The following is a 17,149-nucleotide window of genomic DNA, read 5'->3' as shown; positions in this document are numbered from 1 at the left end:
CCAAAAATTAATTGTTTAGATTATAAGGAATCGTTATTGTCATTATCGTCAATCAAAAGAAAATATGCGATTGCAGCGTCTTATATCAATTATGTGGAATCCCCCGAATGACCAGACTCTGTATGATAAATGAAATTATGGACATTTTGCGTCAAGAGCACAGTGTAATACAATGAACATTACATTTGTCATTTACCAACGTTAAACTAACGTTAAATATGGATGGGATAATTCGCTGTATTGTATCCTTGCTGCAAAACGTCCTGTAACAGTATGTATGTAGATACTGTAACCGTACTCGCGAGTAATGGCACAACTTTGTTTGTTGTGCGTCTTCCACTAGATTTTCAGAATCACTACTTCCAGAATTAATTAAGCGGATCTTTAACAAGTTGCTATAAGTGCTTTCTAAATGTGAGTTGGGCGTCAGGTATGAGAGAGGGTGCCACTCTTTCGTTAATTTTCGATTAATTCGCAATATTCACTCTCAATAACGAGAGATAGATTCGTAGAGAGGGTGGTTCATTACAGACAGAAGAATGTCAGAAGATGAAAGAAATAGGCTTAAAGAACGGCAGTAAGTTAACAAAGAAAATATTGTAATAAATATATTCTGTCAACGTCAAATTACAGAGGATATTTATAAAGTACAATCTTCGAGCCAGACATTTCTTTCGAAATTCGGCATCCGCAACGAAAATAATACAATCCGATTATGTACGCGCCAATTAAACAAGATCACAAGATTTCGATGTTACCAGAATTCTTAATATTGCCGAACTAAAGACGAATAAATGTGACACAAATACTTTACCACTAAGAATGTATCGTCAGTACGCAAAAGCTCGTATGATCACAAAGGACAATATGACGCAAAAAGATAATAGCTACGCGACGCTGAATATTTCTTTGCGCGAAGATTTGAAAATGACTTTTAGGCTGTGAAACAGAATTACTCTCAACATATAATTACGCATTAGGATATGATTCGGCTGTGGCAAAGGATGAACTCTATTTGGCAACAGACAATTCTCTAAAAGGCGGGCGGATGACATGCATGGATTGCAATGGCTTGCAATCATTATATTACACGACAGCTGGAAAATTGGCCGCTCGAAATCTTTAAAAGTTTTTAATGTGCGATCTACCCGACGCCAAGAATCTTATCTATAAGAATCGGCGACTTTATAAATAACGTGAATTTGCTCTCATCGAATTTGCTCCTTCCCGATCTCTCCGATCTCTCGGCTCCAAGTATTCTCTCGCTTCGGTATTCTCTTCGGTATCCGTTCCTTGATAACTTGCTTCCTCATGTGAGATCGCACGTGCTCCCTTACAAACAATTGGCTCGGCTACAACACGAGTGTCGAACAGGATTTTTCCGCAGGTCCATGGCCCTCCCCCTCTCAATCAAGGCCATGTCACGCGTATGGCCTTATCGCTTACGTGAATCGTGTAAGTCCTCGCGAGTCGCAGATCCTTGCGCTTATTACAAATTGGAAGGAGACTCCTTTATATGCGGGCAGTCTCCTGACAATTCCGAATAGCTAGGGATGTTCCGCTTGGCGACTCCGTAATTTAGCGTCCTTCTTTTTGGCGGATTGTATCCATGGCTATCGTTCTCTTGGTATCTTTCATATTGGTACTTCTCCACCAGAAGAAAATGTATATCGTACATAGAGTTCCTTCCTCCCATGATGCTTCTGTAATTCTGTTGCGAATCACAGTGCTCTAAATGGCAGCAATAACAAAAGAAATATATAATACGGGGTCTACAATCGCAGCGGTCTTAAATCATAGAAAATTAACCAATCATAGTCGAATATGAGAAGAATAATCGACTATTATTGGTCAATTTTCGACTTAAAATCCTACTACCACTTCTAAGATCCTACTTCTATTGTAGACTCCATATAACAGAATAATACAACCTGCATGTACTGCCAGATGAAGCGATTTTCAAGGTGATAGCGGCTCTTTTCACTAGTAATGGCTCTTCCTTCTCCCGATGGCGGTGAGATGACATATGCTAGCATATAAATTTTTGACATAAAGTATAAAAAAACGTCTGGTTAAATATTAACTTTAATCATTATATTTTAATATTTTTATACACGGAATAATAGGATAAATCAATTGGTGTAATGAAAGCACATAGTTATTTTTCAAAAAAGATGTACAATTGCATACTGCAAATTATATATTTTTTGAAAAGCAATTATGTTTTTCTTTACATCAATTGCTTTATCTCATTCTGTGTACAAAAATATTAAAGTGCGGTTATAAAAACATTATATAGCATATATTACATCAATTTTTTACTTATAAATTATAGGATATTGTAAGAAATCATCTTTCTCACTCCAACTTTCTTTCATTCACATTTCACAACTTTCTTTTTAAGTTTGTGTATTAATTTTGCGATAATTCTCTGGAAGATAAAAAATATAAATCACGAATCTTAACAATTTCTGGAAAAATTAATATTCTTTGCAAGATGAAGAAGAGTAAATAGAGTATCCGATGATTACAAGGTTCTCAGTTTTCTGACGAGCAACAGGAATAGTACAAATGGAGTTTGGAGGGGATGAATCAAGAGAATTGTGATGGTAAGAGAATTCTATATAAATTTTTCTTATTATCTTAGGCCTCTTCTCCTACGCCTCTTCTCCTTTAAATTCTTATATTATTACTCTTATATACTCGTACTATTCATGTTGCTCGTCTGAATACGTAAAAGAAGTTACATGAGAAAGAAATCTTCAATACAACATGCAATCTGCAAGTAAGAGATTGATGCAATGTTTTTATAATCGAATTTTAATATTTCTATGCGCAGAAGGAGATGAATCGATTGATGTAAGGAAAATCATAAACTGACAGTTTTACCGATGAATCTCAATGCGCCTATTTTTCATACAGGACTTAATCATATAGGACTTATCAGTTTTTAATAAGTCGAAAGATTTTTCAATTAATAAGGTAATATACAGTCAACATTATTTTGTAGTTTGCTTTAATATTCATATGTAATACTTTTCATAATGTGTCAGATTAAGATATAAATTATCAATATCATGTCATTCGTATCATGATGGAAGAAAGCCAGGTGTGCTGCTACGCATATACTTTCTAACAGTGAATATCAGAACGTGATACCTTATCCGTCATGTTGCCGTATCAAAATTTCCTTTAACTATACTTTTATTTTTCTATGTACAACTTGCTATTTTCTCAAAAAAAAAAAACTTTTTATAATTATAATCATAGGTATAATATATTATATAAGACAATGAGGGTGTTTTTTATATCTAGATTATAAAATTTGCAATTATTCTATTGGAAACATGTTACACATGTTGCAAAAAATATATAAACTGTTTATAGGAAGACGTTCGCACTGCTACAAAATGCATGATATTAGTACAAACTTACTTTTAAAAAAAAAAAGATAAAAAAAGGCTCGAAGAATACTTCTTGAATAAAATCTAAGTGATACATATTCTTTTATTATTCCCGAGTAATAATAATTTTAATTCTTCTTCAAAAATATTCTTATTGAAGATCTTATTCCAATTCAAGTAATGGCAGTTTTAATTTTCTATCAAAAATTAATACTCGAAAAAAAATATTTTACAAATTAAAAATTTAAATGTTACAGTCTACTAGCCAAGTTAAATTCTATCAAAAAATAAATCTAAAAATAAACCCAAGTGATATTATTTTTGTTATTTACTTAATTCTAACGAGATATTATTCATATAAAGATTTGATATCAACCTATTGGCGTCAAGTTAAATTCCATACCAAATTAAATAAATAGCGTTTTCTCTTGGCTGCAGATTTCATTGTAATTTGCAAATCCTTTTTCAATATAATTTCACAATTGGGTGGTGTGAAGTTATCCCTCCGAAAATTGTTTTTTGAATAACTTTTTTTCTGAAAGTGTGCAAATGAATATTTAAAACGTGCATCTGCAAACGATGAACAATCAAATGAGTTATAGACTGCGTTCCCTATAATATTCGCAACGTTCACGAGCATCCTTGTTTAATATTTGAACAACAAAGATAAAATGATAAACAAAGATAAAATGATTCAACGAGCGTTGCGGGCATTAAGGGAATAAAACGTACTTAAAAAAAAACTTTATTCTTTTTTTAATGTTGGAGGCTACACAACAGTAAATATGTGTCTTTCGAATCAAACAATTTATTCCATAGGCATTTTCGCGTATCATTAACAGCAACGGAGATATTACCTTATAACAAAAACATCCTGTATGTAAATAAATATTACGTGCGAATATATGAAATACATAGATCATATCTAACAAGCAAGCTGTTATTTTGATATTAAAATAACATTAAAGACATCATTTTGTCATCAAAATGTAATTTATTCTGAAATTTTACAATAAAAGTATACCTGTATCTGTATCTCAGTACATTTTTTTCCAGTACAGAGTACCTGTACCTGTATCTAAGTATTGATCTAGGTACTGAAAATAGAGTACATTGCACAAAAAACACTGATATTACATGTCAATAAACATATCACATGTTAATAAATTTATAATCTTGTAAAAATAACATCGAATTACTTTATATTTTTTCATTTTCTTTAATATATTTTTATGAAAACATACTTAGCCATATTGGGTATATACATAATCTGACTTAAACACTACTTCTTTTTAAAACCTTTACTGTGTCTATGTAAGTATTTGAAAATATCATATGTTTCTTTTAATATTCAATAATTATATTTCCTCTTTTGAGTGCGGTTTTACTTTTGGACTCAGTAAAAAAATTCAGAATAATTGCATAACTTAGATATAAAGTCCAGTTACTTTATTATGTGTCATTTTAAACAGTTTACACCATTTGGAAAATATTCGTTCTAGTTTTACGTATACATATTATACATGAATCGAACACTGTTAACGATAAATGAATTCTATTTTTGGTAACTATAGTATTCTTTATCTCAATTTACATATAAAATGTGCTCGAAATATATAATTAAGAAAGAACGAATAAAATCTGTACATCTTGCAAATAGCAGTATGCAAAAGTTATTCATTTATCTCATCGTGTTTGTGATTGTTTCGGTAGATAAAATTATATGTGTCATAGGGAGGTATTCATAGTTCAGACGTTCTTATTTCAGATTATCTTAAGTAATATCTTAAGACACTATAGCTTTTTGATTGATTTGTGACTTCTTAAGACGGTCTTGAATATAAGGATTTGACTATGAATACTGCCCACAGTGTTTATTCATAATGAAAATAATTTTAATTTAATGTATTCTTTCCAGTTTATTTTAAATCAAATCTCTGTATCTTTGCATCCCGCAAATCTCTATATGTACACGTATATACAACACACACACACACGCGCGCGCGCGCGCGCATCCACTTACATACTCTCGAGAGTATTACGTTAAATCGCAAGCAAGACAGAAAATGTACGATGCGCAATACGCATGAACACGTACATATAATTAGCATTCGAAGATGATGAACGAATGACGATGCGGAAGTAAGACATTAAGTATCTGCACGTGTCATCCACTATTCCAGTGTCCATTTAAGTAATCACGATTTATATATTTAGAAGTACGCCAGGAGGCAGTGCAGCAGGCTTTAGCGGCAATGCAGGGACGACCAAAACCATCCTTACCAATGCCATCCAAAAGAACCTCCGTGATGGCCAGAAGTCCCGATCGAGAGAGATGCAATAGCGGCGAATCTAGTAGTGACGAGGATAGCGTTGTCACTGAGGAGAGTCCAGGCGCAGGTGGTCCAACCGGTAAAATTATTATTATTAGTCACATATAATGACAAAATAATAAAATAGAAGTAATGTTCTTATTGCGCATGATTTGATTCTGTTCCAAATTAAATACATATAGAGGTAAATATAAATAAATTGAATAAATATAAATAAATTGAGAATTATTTATAAATATTTGTTGAACAAAATCACTAAATGCAGCAAAGTAAATAATTAGTGTGTCGTGTAATATAACTAATTTTATTCATCTATCTTGGGGTGCATATATGTTAAAAGAAAAAAAATATATGGTTCAAGCGTCATTTGATTCCGCTTAAACATTAACATTACATGACCTTAACTATTTCTGCCGGATGATACGCCAATAATCAATACACATTATTTTTCTTTCATACGTACAAGTAGAAAAAATAGTTGAACTGCGCGTTGAAATGTGAAGAAACCTGCATACACATGATCACATGAAATAAATTCTCCAATAATGTGCATTTATTATATATATTATTAATTAGTGCTGTGTGCACTAATTACTATCAATCTTGATAGGTACCGGTCTTTCGGATACCAGTAGTACTGGTTCCGCTCGCGATACTCCACCTCCGCCCAGACCGCCGGCTAGGAGGCCGCCTGGCGCCGACATCACTGATATCACTGAATACACGCCACATGCCTATTGTAATATCCAACCGCCGGACGTTACTCATGTGACGAGCAGTACTCCGATCAGTCAGCAGCAATCGGCAACGCGGCGACCTGGTGCTGACCGGGTGAATCGTTATGCGCACGTGGTTGAAGATCAAAATAGCACTGGTACCACAGGTCGCTGGAAAGTCTCTGCAAAGATTCAGCAACTATTAAACACGTTGAAACGGCCGAAGCGTCGGCCGCTACCAGAGTTTTACGAAGACGACGATATCGAACTGGAGATCGCAGCGAATCCAAAGGATCCAAATGCTCCCAAACCCGAAGGTGGTTCCATGACATCGGCGGTAGGCGAAACACTATCAGTGCCATCAGGGTTACCACGATCTCTCGAAGCTGCCATTCAGAGGTAAAGTATCAATAAGTCAACAATGTCACATTTTGCGAACTACGAGAAATTTGTATATACTCATAAGGGACGTTTCACAACTGTTTGGAACCAATTTGATTCTCCTTAAAATATGTTGTTAAAAATAAAAATTTGAATTTATCTCTTTTCATTGATCCGTATAATATCTGCCCATAGCAGATATAAAAACACAAGGCAATAAGGTATAAGCAATAAATGAAACAGTTAATCACCGTAGAAAACGTAAGATTATTGCCTTATATTCTCTATTATGATTGTCCAACTTACTTACTGTTTACGTCTTATTGCCTTACTGTTTTAAATGTGTTTATGTGTTTCTGGCTTAAGAAACATTTCTCACGTTTAGGTATGGCTCAGCGACATACAAGGCGCCCGTCGCTACTGTCCTGGATCCTAATGGCAAGCTTTGCGTAACGCTTACATACGGTAAATTGTTCAGTCGTTCTCATAAGATTGCCTATACCCTTCTGAATAAGGCTTTAAGTCGCGGAGGAGATTGCTGTCTGAAACCTGGCGACAGAATCGCCCTGGTTTATCCGAATAACGATCCGATTAGTTTCATGTGCGCCTTTTATGGCTGTCTTCAAGCCGGAATCGTGCCAGTGCCCATTGAAGTACCTCTGACTCGTCGTGATGCAGGTTCTCAACAGATTGGATTTCTTTTAGGAAGCTGTGGAATTCAGGTAAACAGAATACCATCTCTTATCTTATCCACCAAACAACATTTCTTTCTATATTTGCATGTTCAATTAGCCGTACATTCTTGCAATTTTTATTGCGATTTGTGTTAATATGTAACTCATTCGAATTAGCATTGTCTATACATCTTGATTTTCAGGTGGCGTTGACCAGTGAAGCATGTCTAAAAGGTCTGCCAAAGACGGCAGCTGGCGAAGTAATAGCCTTTAAAGGTTGGCCAAAACTGCATTGGTTCGTTACTGAGCATCTAGGCAAGACACCCAAAGATTGGCTACCGCCACCACGGCTTACCGATGACACGCCCGCATATATTGAATATACTACCGATAAAGATGGCTCCGTGATGGGTGTGACTATTACTAGGGCGGCAATGATGGCTCATTGTCGTGCTCTCACACAGGCTTGCGGTTACACCGAAGGCGAGAATGCTGTCTGCGTGCTTGACTTTAAGCGGGAAGTCGGCCTTTGGCACAGTACTTTAACCAGTGTACTAAATGGCATGCATGTCATTTTCATCCCTTATGCTTTGATGAAGGTTAATCCTGCTAGTTGGATGCAGATGATTACGAAGCATCGTGCCAGCGTCGCGGTCGTAAAATCGCGAGATCTTCACTGGGGTCTGTTAGCAACTAAGGATCACAAGGATGTTTCTCTGGCGTCGTTGCGGTTACTACTCGTTGCAGATGGCGCAAATCCCTGGTCTCTCTCATCCTGCGATCAATTTCTCTCAGTGTTTCAATCAAAAGGACTCAGACCAGATGCTGTCTGTCCTTGCGCTTCCTCAAGCGAGGCCCTCACAGTATCCGTACGAAGGCCAGGACGCGCAGGAGTAAATGCGACTGGTCGTGGAGTTCTCTCTATGTCCGGTCTGAGTTACGGAGTTGTTAGAGTAGATCAGGAGAATTCTCTTACATCATTAACACTACAAGATTGCGGACAAGTCATGCCTGGAAGTGAGTTCTCTTTGGAAATTGATTGTTTTTTACATTATGACGTATCTTAATGACAATGTATATATTTATATTTTTTACAGGTGTAGTAGTCGTTATTAAGATGGAAGGACAGCCATTTATTTGTAAGACAGACGAAGTAGGTGAAATTTGCGTGCATAGTGCAGCGACTGGTAGCCAATATTGGGGCTTGCAAGGGCTTACTAACAATACCTTCAAGATATTGCCCTTACAAGTCGATGGTACTACCTTGAGTGATGTAGAATACACGCGTTCTGGCTTGCTGGGTTTTCTTGGTCCTGGAGGACTTGTGTTTGTCTGCGGATCGCGGGACGGTCTCATGACGGTGACTGGCAGGAAACACAATGCCGACGACATTATTGCCACTGTGTTAGCGGTCGAACCAATGAAATTTATATACCGCGGTAGAATCGCCGTTTTCAGTGTGAGAGTTCTTAGGGACGAAAGGATATGCGTCGTAGCCGAACAACGGCCTGATTGCAGTGAAGAAGAGGTACATTCTATAATTAAATATTATTTAAATAAGAAGATGATGGAACCTTTATTTGAAGAAGAAAGAATTTGTCAGAAACCGACTTGAGCACCTTTAAAATATTTCTTATTATATAATATAATTAACGAGGCACTTAGAAGTCAGTAGTAGAACAAATATTGCGCAAGAAATTTAATATACAATTGTGTCAATCAATTGAATTCATTATGAATTTCGGCTCCGATTTGAGCCATCTTCAGTAAAATTCTTAACGTTATCGCAAACAATGTTGAAAAATGAATCATAATTAAGTGTTTTATATGCAATTATGGTGGCGACATAGTGAAATGCGATCTTTCTCTTGACAACATTATCCAATATTGTCAACATTGTCCAACTGTTACATGGCTGAGTGGATTGCCCATCTCGGAACACGTTATCAAGAAAAAAAATTGTGTTAGGAAATTGATGGAAATTCAGAATTCAGAATAAAAGCGATGTTCACCTCATTTACATACTGTATAGAAACTCGTCGAGTAGAAAGATGCAGAAAAAGATTATATTAAATAATTAACTATTGTCAAATGTTAAAATTATAAATAATTTAAGACAATCAAAAACTTTGTCGTGTCCTAAGTGCCCCGTTAATATATGATTATTATTGTATTATATTAATTAAAGGAGGTCTCTAAGTTATTTACAACTATTAATTCTATTGTTAGTTTTAATTTCTCATCATTTTATATAGAGCTTCCAATGGATGTCTCGAGTATTACAAGCGGTGGACTCGATTCATGCAGTAGGAATATATTGTCTTGCCTTGGTACCACCTAATTATTTACCCAAAACGCCATTAGGTGGCATTCATCTGTCGGAAACGAAACGCCGCTTCCTCGAGGGTACTCTCCATCCGGCTAATGTGCTCCTCTGTCCTCACACATGTGTCACTAATTTACCAAAACCGCGCGAAATCCATTCAGGTAAGTAAAGCAAAATTTATCGACAGATATTGCATTGATATTTTTTGATAAGACTGACAGATATTGATGTGTAAATCTAAATTAAAAAAAATCACGCAAATGTTTCTTAAAAATGCCAGAAGTTTTTTTATGTATAGATAAAATAGAATTTTATAAAGAATATAGATATTGACGCAAGATATATGTGTAAAGGAAGCAAATAAATTATATTTAATTTTTAAAAATCAAATAATGAGTTGATATTTAGTATTAAATTTCTTGATATAGATACTTAAATTATATTATGTATGTAAATTATCGAAAGTGAAGAAAAAAGAGTAACAAGAAATAGCAAAAAATGTATTGATAATTACGAATTTTACTTTTTTTTAAGAATTCTATTAGGATTCTTTTCCCATTTAGATGGCATTAAAAAAAACGCCATGAACTTTTTTCCATACCTAATATGTATACGATAAGAGACCTTATATATATATATATATATATACATATATATATGAGGTCTCTTGTCGTATACATATTTTAGGTATAGGAAAAAGTGTGTGTGTGTGTGTGTGTGTGTGTGCGTGCGTGCGTGCGTGTGTGTGTGTGTGTGCGTGCGTGCGTGCGTGCGTCGTGTGTGCGTGTGTGTGTGTGCGCGCGCGCGCGTGTGTGTGAATATATGTATGTGTGCGCGTATATGTATATGTGTGTGTGTGTATATATATATATATATATATATATATATATATATAGTAATTCTTGGTAGGCTTCAAGAATCTGGCACACACATAGTGTAATATGTTTATTTATATATACCGATGTTTCAAAGTATATGTGTTGTAAGAATAACAATAAAATTTATCTATTTATCTTCTTATAAAATATCTCTTTAAGGGTCGGCAAGAGTCACTGTGGAGATCTCTATCGAAAACGAATTTTTTATTGTCCAAAATTACAACTTTAAAATATTGAAAATCATAATGTAATTGCGATGTTCGTAATCAAGAGAATTATGCTTGCATCTAAAGAGTGATTTTTTTTGAAAAAAAATATTGGGAAAAATGGAAATTCTTTTTAATATATATACAGGATGCGTCACCAAAATCTGGATAAATCGAACAATTTCTTTAAACAAAATATTTTTAATGAAAAATTAAATATTACAAAAACCTTTTACATGATACTTGGGGAATCCCTGTAAAGCACAATTATTCGATGTATCCCCCATTAGCTTGAATGACGGCCTCTCGGTCTGAAGCGTGCGCACGCACGCTGTAATGTAGCGCTGTCTATGCCGATACTAGCGGTCCTTAATGACGTCATATTAGGATGCCGAGACTTGTTTGACCCTTTCAACTTCACGTAGAAGAAGGGATTTAAATCTAGGAGGCCAAAATGGGAGCCGAGGCGAGCAACTCGGCTTGTCCTATCTCAGAGAGCATCTGTATCTTTAATGTGTATGATTTATATCGAAGGTCCTCCTCGGCAATCGACGCATTGTTGACTCGCTTACACCAACAATTGATGCTAATTTTCGCAACGATTGCCCTGGGTCATCTGAAATCAGCGCCCTTTCAACGACTGCGAGAGTCCTCATGGTGTGTTCTTTCGAGTAACTCTTCTTCGCATACTGGAATCTCTGTTGGACTGTACTGTTAAAGCCGTATATTTCGCCACAACGTCATAAACGGTTGATCTTGGGTACTCAAAGAACTGTGAATTATTTTCATTACTGAACACCCAACGCGAAGGCCTTCAATAATCGCGGCTCTTCGATTATATTCCGTACTTGGTTTCAACATCGCGATCATTTTGACTGTTTACTAGAAGCATCAGGCTTTCTCGGATGTCAACAATAGCCTCTGGCAGAGGCATAATATAGCGGAAAATTTAAATTGAAATTTGTCCAGATTTTTGTGACGCATCCTGTATATATATCTCACATTATGATTTACATCATAATGTAGTTGGAGTGCAGATAAGTTTATTTATTATAATATTTAAAAAAAAAATTGTAAACTCTAGCTCTTTAGCAGACTTTGCAATTTCATAAAGCCAAAAAAGATCTTATGATAAAACATTGCTTCTACGAAACAAAATATAGTTCAACTTGATTATATCTACACCGTAAGTAAAGTGCAGATTATTTTATTTATTATAATATTTTTTAAGAATAAAATTGCAAAATTCGACTCTTCAGGCTTCGTAGTTTCGTAAAACATGAGCCAAAACGTTTTATTGTGAAATATTTCTTCTACGAAAATATGATAGAGTACTGATATGTATCTGCACTCATCACAAATGAGGTATAAATAAATTGCCTCATCACTTCTGTCGACTCTTAATCAAATTAATATTTGTATTAATTAAATATTGGCTAAATATATATCTCACAAAAGTGAATTTTTTAATGATTAAGTACAAATGTACATCTTTTTGAGATATGGAATACGTAATAATATTGTTATATCTTCTTGGGAAATTACTTTGAATTCATTTACGTATTCCAAAATATAGAAAAAGTTATATATTTTGTTTTATTAATAATCCTTATAGTTAATTATGTATGCTTAGCATGTCATTCTATTTAGTTAGCTTTCTTTTGGCTGAGTTCTGAATACCTCTTATTGTTAGTATCTTAATTAAGTGCAAACATAATTGATTTCAGCGATTAACAGGAGGTTCTGCTTTCTGCTGAACTATTTTATCGCTAGAAATATAATATTTTTTTACTTCCTTGCATTCAGTTGGTTTTTTTTTTTTTTTTTTTTTACGTTCGGTATTTTAATGTATAACGTAATCAATCTGGGATCTGTGTTCATTTAGTTTGGACTGTTCGATTAAAAGAAAGATATTTGAAAATTCAAGCATCCATGGATCTAAAGATTCGTGAATGCATGTTAAAGCAAGTTAGACCTGTGAAGCAGAAGTCCCATGAACGCTTGTATTGTTGGTTCCGATGGTGAAAATCAGATTGCTCTAGCTTTGATTTTTCCGGCCTCAGTCAGGGGAGAGTATGTGAGCTACTCATTATTGGGTTGAGTGTTTGTGTTGGTTTACTAACGGAATGGTGCGGGGGCGTGTAGCGGGGGATTCTGTTGCAGATGTTGGACCGGCCAGTGTTATGGTAGGAAATATTGTCCAAGGCAACCGATTGGCTTCTGCCCAGGGACGAGATATGGGTGTCTTAGATGAAGATAGTGATAATGCTAAAAAGGTTCGTAAGTTCAATGAAACTTAATAAAAGCCCATATACGTAGACAGAAAAAGTGACTTCAATATTTATTTATTATATTATTATTCTTTTAGTACCAATTCATTTCCGAAATTCTACGGTGGCGCGCTGTCAGTACTTCGGATCATGTGATATTTACGTCGTTAAACGCGAAGGGCACCGTGGCTACCTCATTGTCCTGCTCGCAGTTGCATAAGAAAGCTGAGAGGATTGGGAATCTACTCTTGGATCGAGGGAGGATTAATACTGGAGATCATGTAGCACTTATTTTCCCACCTGGTACTGATCTAATATGCGCGTTTTATGGCTGTTTATATGTTGGCGCTGTGCCGGTAACCATCAGGCCACCTCATCCTCAAAATCTCCAAACGACCTTGCCGACTGTTCGCATGATTGTGGACGTCAGTAAATCTGTCCTCGTGTTGACTAATCAGAATCTACTCAAATTATTAAAGACAAAGGTAATTAAAAATGTTCGATTATAATATCCATTAGAATGTAACGAAGGTATACATTTTGATTGATCGGTGTTGTTGCTATGCATAGGAAGCAAACAACGTGGTTGACGTGAAGAGTTGGCCAATGATCTTAGATATGGATGACATGCCAAAGAAGAAACTACCGGTAATGTATCGAGCACCGACCGCGGAAATGCTGGCCTATCTCGACTTCAGTGTTTCGACAACGGGCATGCTCGCTGGTATCAAGATGTCTCATGCAGCAGTTACTTCGTTATGTCGTGCCATGAAGCTAGCGTGTGAACTCTATCCTTCCAGACACATCGCTCTCTGCCTGGATCCATACTCGGGTCTTGGTTTTGCCTTATGGTGTCTCAGCAGTATATATAGTGGACATCATTCTATACTTATACCACCATCGGAGGCAAGTACCACAATTCTTATGCTCATTAAAAAACTTTAACAATAATAAATGAAAATCGACTAATGAAGATATTTAATTTAATCATTTTGTTATCATTGCCAGGTGGAAGCCAATCCTGCACTTTGGTTGTCGGCAGTCAGTCAATCTAGAGTAAGAGATACTTTTTGCTCGTACGGTGTTATGGAGCTGTGCACGAAGGGACTCGGTTCCTCGGTACACACGCTCAAGGCACGAGGCGTCAGTCTGGCATGTGTTAGAACATGTGTCGTCGTCGCCGAGGAAAGACCACGGATCGCATTAACAACGAGTTTTAGTAAACTATTCTCCGCACTCGGTCTGAGTCCGCGCGCAGTCTCCACCTCATTTGGCTGTAGAGTAAACACTGCCATTTGCTTACAGGTAAAATTGATTGTCGAGATTAAGCATTTATATATGGATTTTGAAGACCTATTTTTATATATTATTATTTTTTTGATCCTATTTTTTACTAGGGAGCGTCCAGTCCGGAGCCCTCGACAGTCTATGTAGACCTTCGTGCATTGCGTAATGATCGAGTGTCTTTGGTAGAACGAGGCAGTCCACATTCTCTGTGCTTGATGGAATCGGGCAAATTACTGCCTGGGGTAAAAGTAATCATCGCGAATCCTGAAACCAAAGGTCAATGTGGTGACTCGCATCTAGGTGAAATCTGGGTACAATCATCGCACAACGCGAGCGGTTATTTTACAATCTATGGCGATGAGAGCGATTACGCTGATCATTTTAACGCGCGACTAGTTACTGGAAATACAAGCGAAGTCTATGCGCGGACTGGCTATCTTGGTTTCTTAAGAAGGACCGAGAGTATCCAGCAGTCAGTAATTAGCGACGTACCCGGTGATACTAATGTGCCCGAGGCTGATCTCATTCCAAGCGATCCGGAACTTCATGATGCCGTATTCGTCGTTGGCGCTCTCGACGAGGCTATCCTACTACGAGGTATGCGCTATCATCCAATAGACATCGAAAACAGTGTCATGCGGTGTCACAAGAAAATCGCAGAATGGTAAGTTCTTTTGAAGTCTAATTTCAATATTTTAAATATTTTTTAATCTTTTGATAATTTGTAATACTAGTCGTATTACTTTTGCGAATCTATATTCTTTTATTCTTAATTTTTGTATTGGCGATTCGCTACTAATAATCTGTTATATTATCGTATTTTTTTTCAGCGCTGTGTTCACATGGACCAATCTGCTAGTGGTAGTGGTAGAATTGGACGGTAGTGAAAGCGAAGCCCTCGATCTTGTAGCTCTGGTGACGAGTGCTGTGCTCGAGGAACACCATTTGGTAGTTGGCGTAGTAGTTGTAGTGGACCCCGGTGTGGTACCCATTAATTCGCGCGGTGAGAAGCAACGGATGCATTTGCGTGATGGCTTTCTCGCGGACCAGCTCGATCCTATCTACGTGGCGTATAATATGTAAATGGGTGTGCGAGAAAATGTTCTCACTTTCTATGTATTCCGCCCTCCTTTCCGCCGACAATTCTTATCCGATATATATTGAGGCTGCAGTGGAACTTCATTCACGAGGATGATTTGCTCCAATAATGATGGAACGAGCAACTTTAGCAAGAATTTTAATTCTCATTTGCTTTATTTGATTACAATAATTTACAAAAAGTTTCTCTTTTATTATTTTGAACTAGTCAAAATGTTTCTTATAGATTTTTGGATGCTGAAAATAATGCCACAAGTCAAAATATTCCACATGCTTATTTTGAAAAAATGACTCGATATAATTATTCCATTTTGAGATATGTTGTAGTTTTTATGATTCTGAATAAATATATCCATTGGCACACTTATATAAAATCAAGAGATAAAGAAATATAGAACTCGTGAACATAGAATCTAAGTATCTGCCATATCTCTTTGAGATTTGATGTTTTCTTTTATATATAATTTAGATTACATACGCATATCTTCCTGACTGTTGAGTGCTGCACACATATATATTTATGTAGAATATTTTTATTCATGTATGATTTTATAAATGTGGATGTATTCATGAAGTCTGATTTTGTGTATTTATATAGAATTGGGCCTAATTTGTATAAGTCAAAAAATATATAAATTATCATAGGCCTTAAAAAATATTTTGAAGGGACACCGAGAAATATTGAGGGAAAACACAATAATATTCATTTTTTGCGGTGTTCCTGATAAAAATAATTTGCTGAAATAACTAAAATCTATCATATTAATGAAGATTTTAATGATTTCGATTTATTTCCATCAATGCAAAGAAGTGAATTGTTGTTTAGTTGATTTCTTCAGAGGGCTGTAATGCACAAGATATTTTACAGGAAAAAAGCTTTCGTATCTTTTCTCAGGTTTCTATCTGGTATATGAGACGCTAGGGATTCCTTCCAAGGGCATGTTCGGATTCCTGGGTATTCCCCGGGTATCCTTATTTAACAAATATTAATTATTTATAATTTAATTATTTATAAAATTTTCAAAATCTCCATTTTGATGTAACGTGACTCGATTAATTGTGTCGTTTTGTACTTCGCTATAGCATATCTCTTTAACTACAATTACGAAAGCAGAATGTAGTTGGGTCATTATTTCTTCTTCAATTTCTATTAGATTCTTATAAATTATAAATAAAAAGACTGTAACAGTGAAATACAAACAACATAATTGATCAAGTCGTTATATGCATACAACAGAATGGAAAATATCTTGAAAACTTGTTATAAATAATGTTATAAATAATGTTATAAGTAATAATGTTACAAACGTATAAACAATTTTAAAAAATGGTTTATTAATTAACTATTTCGGATTAAACAAAGGAACGAATCAAAATAGCCAATTTTGTTCGTGAATGGATAAATTTAAAATCTATGCAGTTATCAAGGGATTAATGGATCCATAAATAAAACCAATCGTTCGATCAGTAAACTGCATCCCATTAAAAAGAAAATGTTGCAACCTTTTTTAAGCCCTGAATGTGCACGTTTTAAAAAAAAAATTATATATATATATATATATATATATATATATAT

At 35.4% G+C, this 17,149-nt stretch overlaps 1 protein-coding gene across 1 annotated transcript in view; it reads left to right on the top strand.

Moving 5' to 3' along the window:
- LOC105621415 (disco-interacting protein 2 homolog C) overlaps positions 1-15,558 on the top strand; it is a 37,741-nt gene extending 22,183 nt beyond the window's left edge. Inside the window, exons 5-16 of the mRNA XM_012202884.1 lie at positions 5,622-5,816; positions 6,348-6,852; positions 7,220-7,556; positions 7,712-8,525; positions 8,606-9,036; positions 9,764-9,995; positions 13,064-13,194; positions 13,287-13,673; positions 13,759-14,094; positions 14,197-14,493; positions 14,586-15,139; positions 15,306-15,558. Of these exons, the coding sequence (XP_012058274.1) occupies positions 5,622-5,816; positions 6,348-6,852; positions 7,220-7,556; positions 7,712-8,525; positions 8,606-9,036; positions 9,764-9,995; positions 13,064-13,194; positions 13,287-13,673; positions 13,759-14,094; positions 14,197-14,493; positions 14,586-15,139; positions 15,306-15,558 (4,472 nt within the window). The remainder of the gene's footprint in view (positions 1-5,621; positions 5,817-6,347; positions 6,853-7,219; positions 7,557-7,711; positions 8,526-8,605; positions 9,037-9,763; positions 9,996-13,063; positions 13,195-13,286; positions 13,674-13,758; positions 14,095-14,196; positions 14,494-14,585; positions 15,140-15,305) is intronic.
- Positions 15,559-17,149: the final 1,591 nt, after the last annotated feature.

This window comes from Atta cephalotes (genome assembly GCF_000143395.1).
Source record: "Atta cephalotes unplaced genomic scaffold scaffold00033, whole genome shotgun sequence".
Taxonomy (NCBI): Eukaryota; Metazoa; Arthropoda; class Insecta; order Hymenoptera; family Formicidae; genus Atta; species Atta cephalotes.
This window is presented reverse-complemented; position numbering and strand designations above follow the sequence as displayed.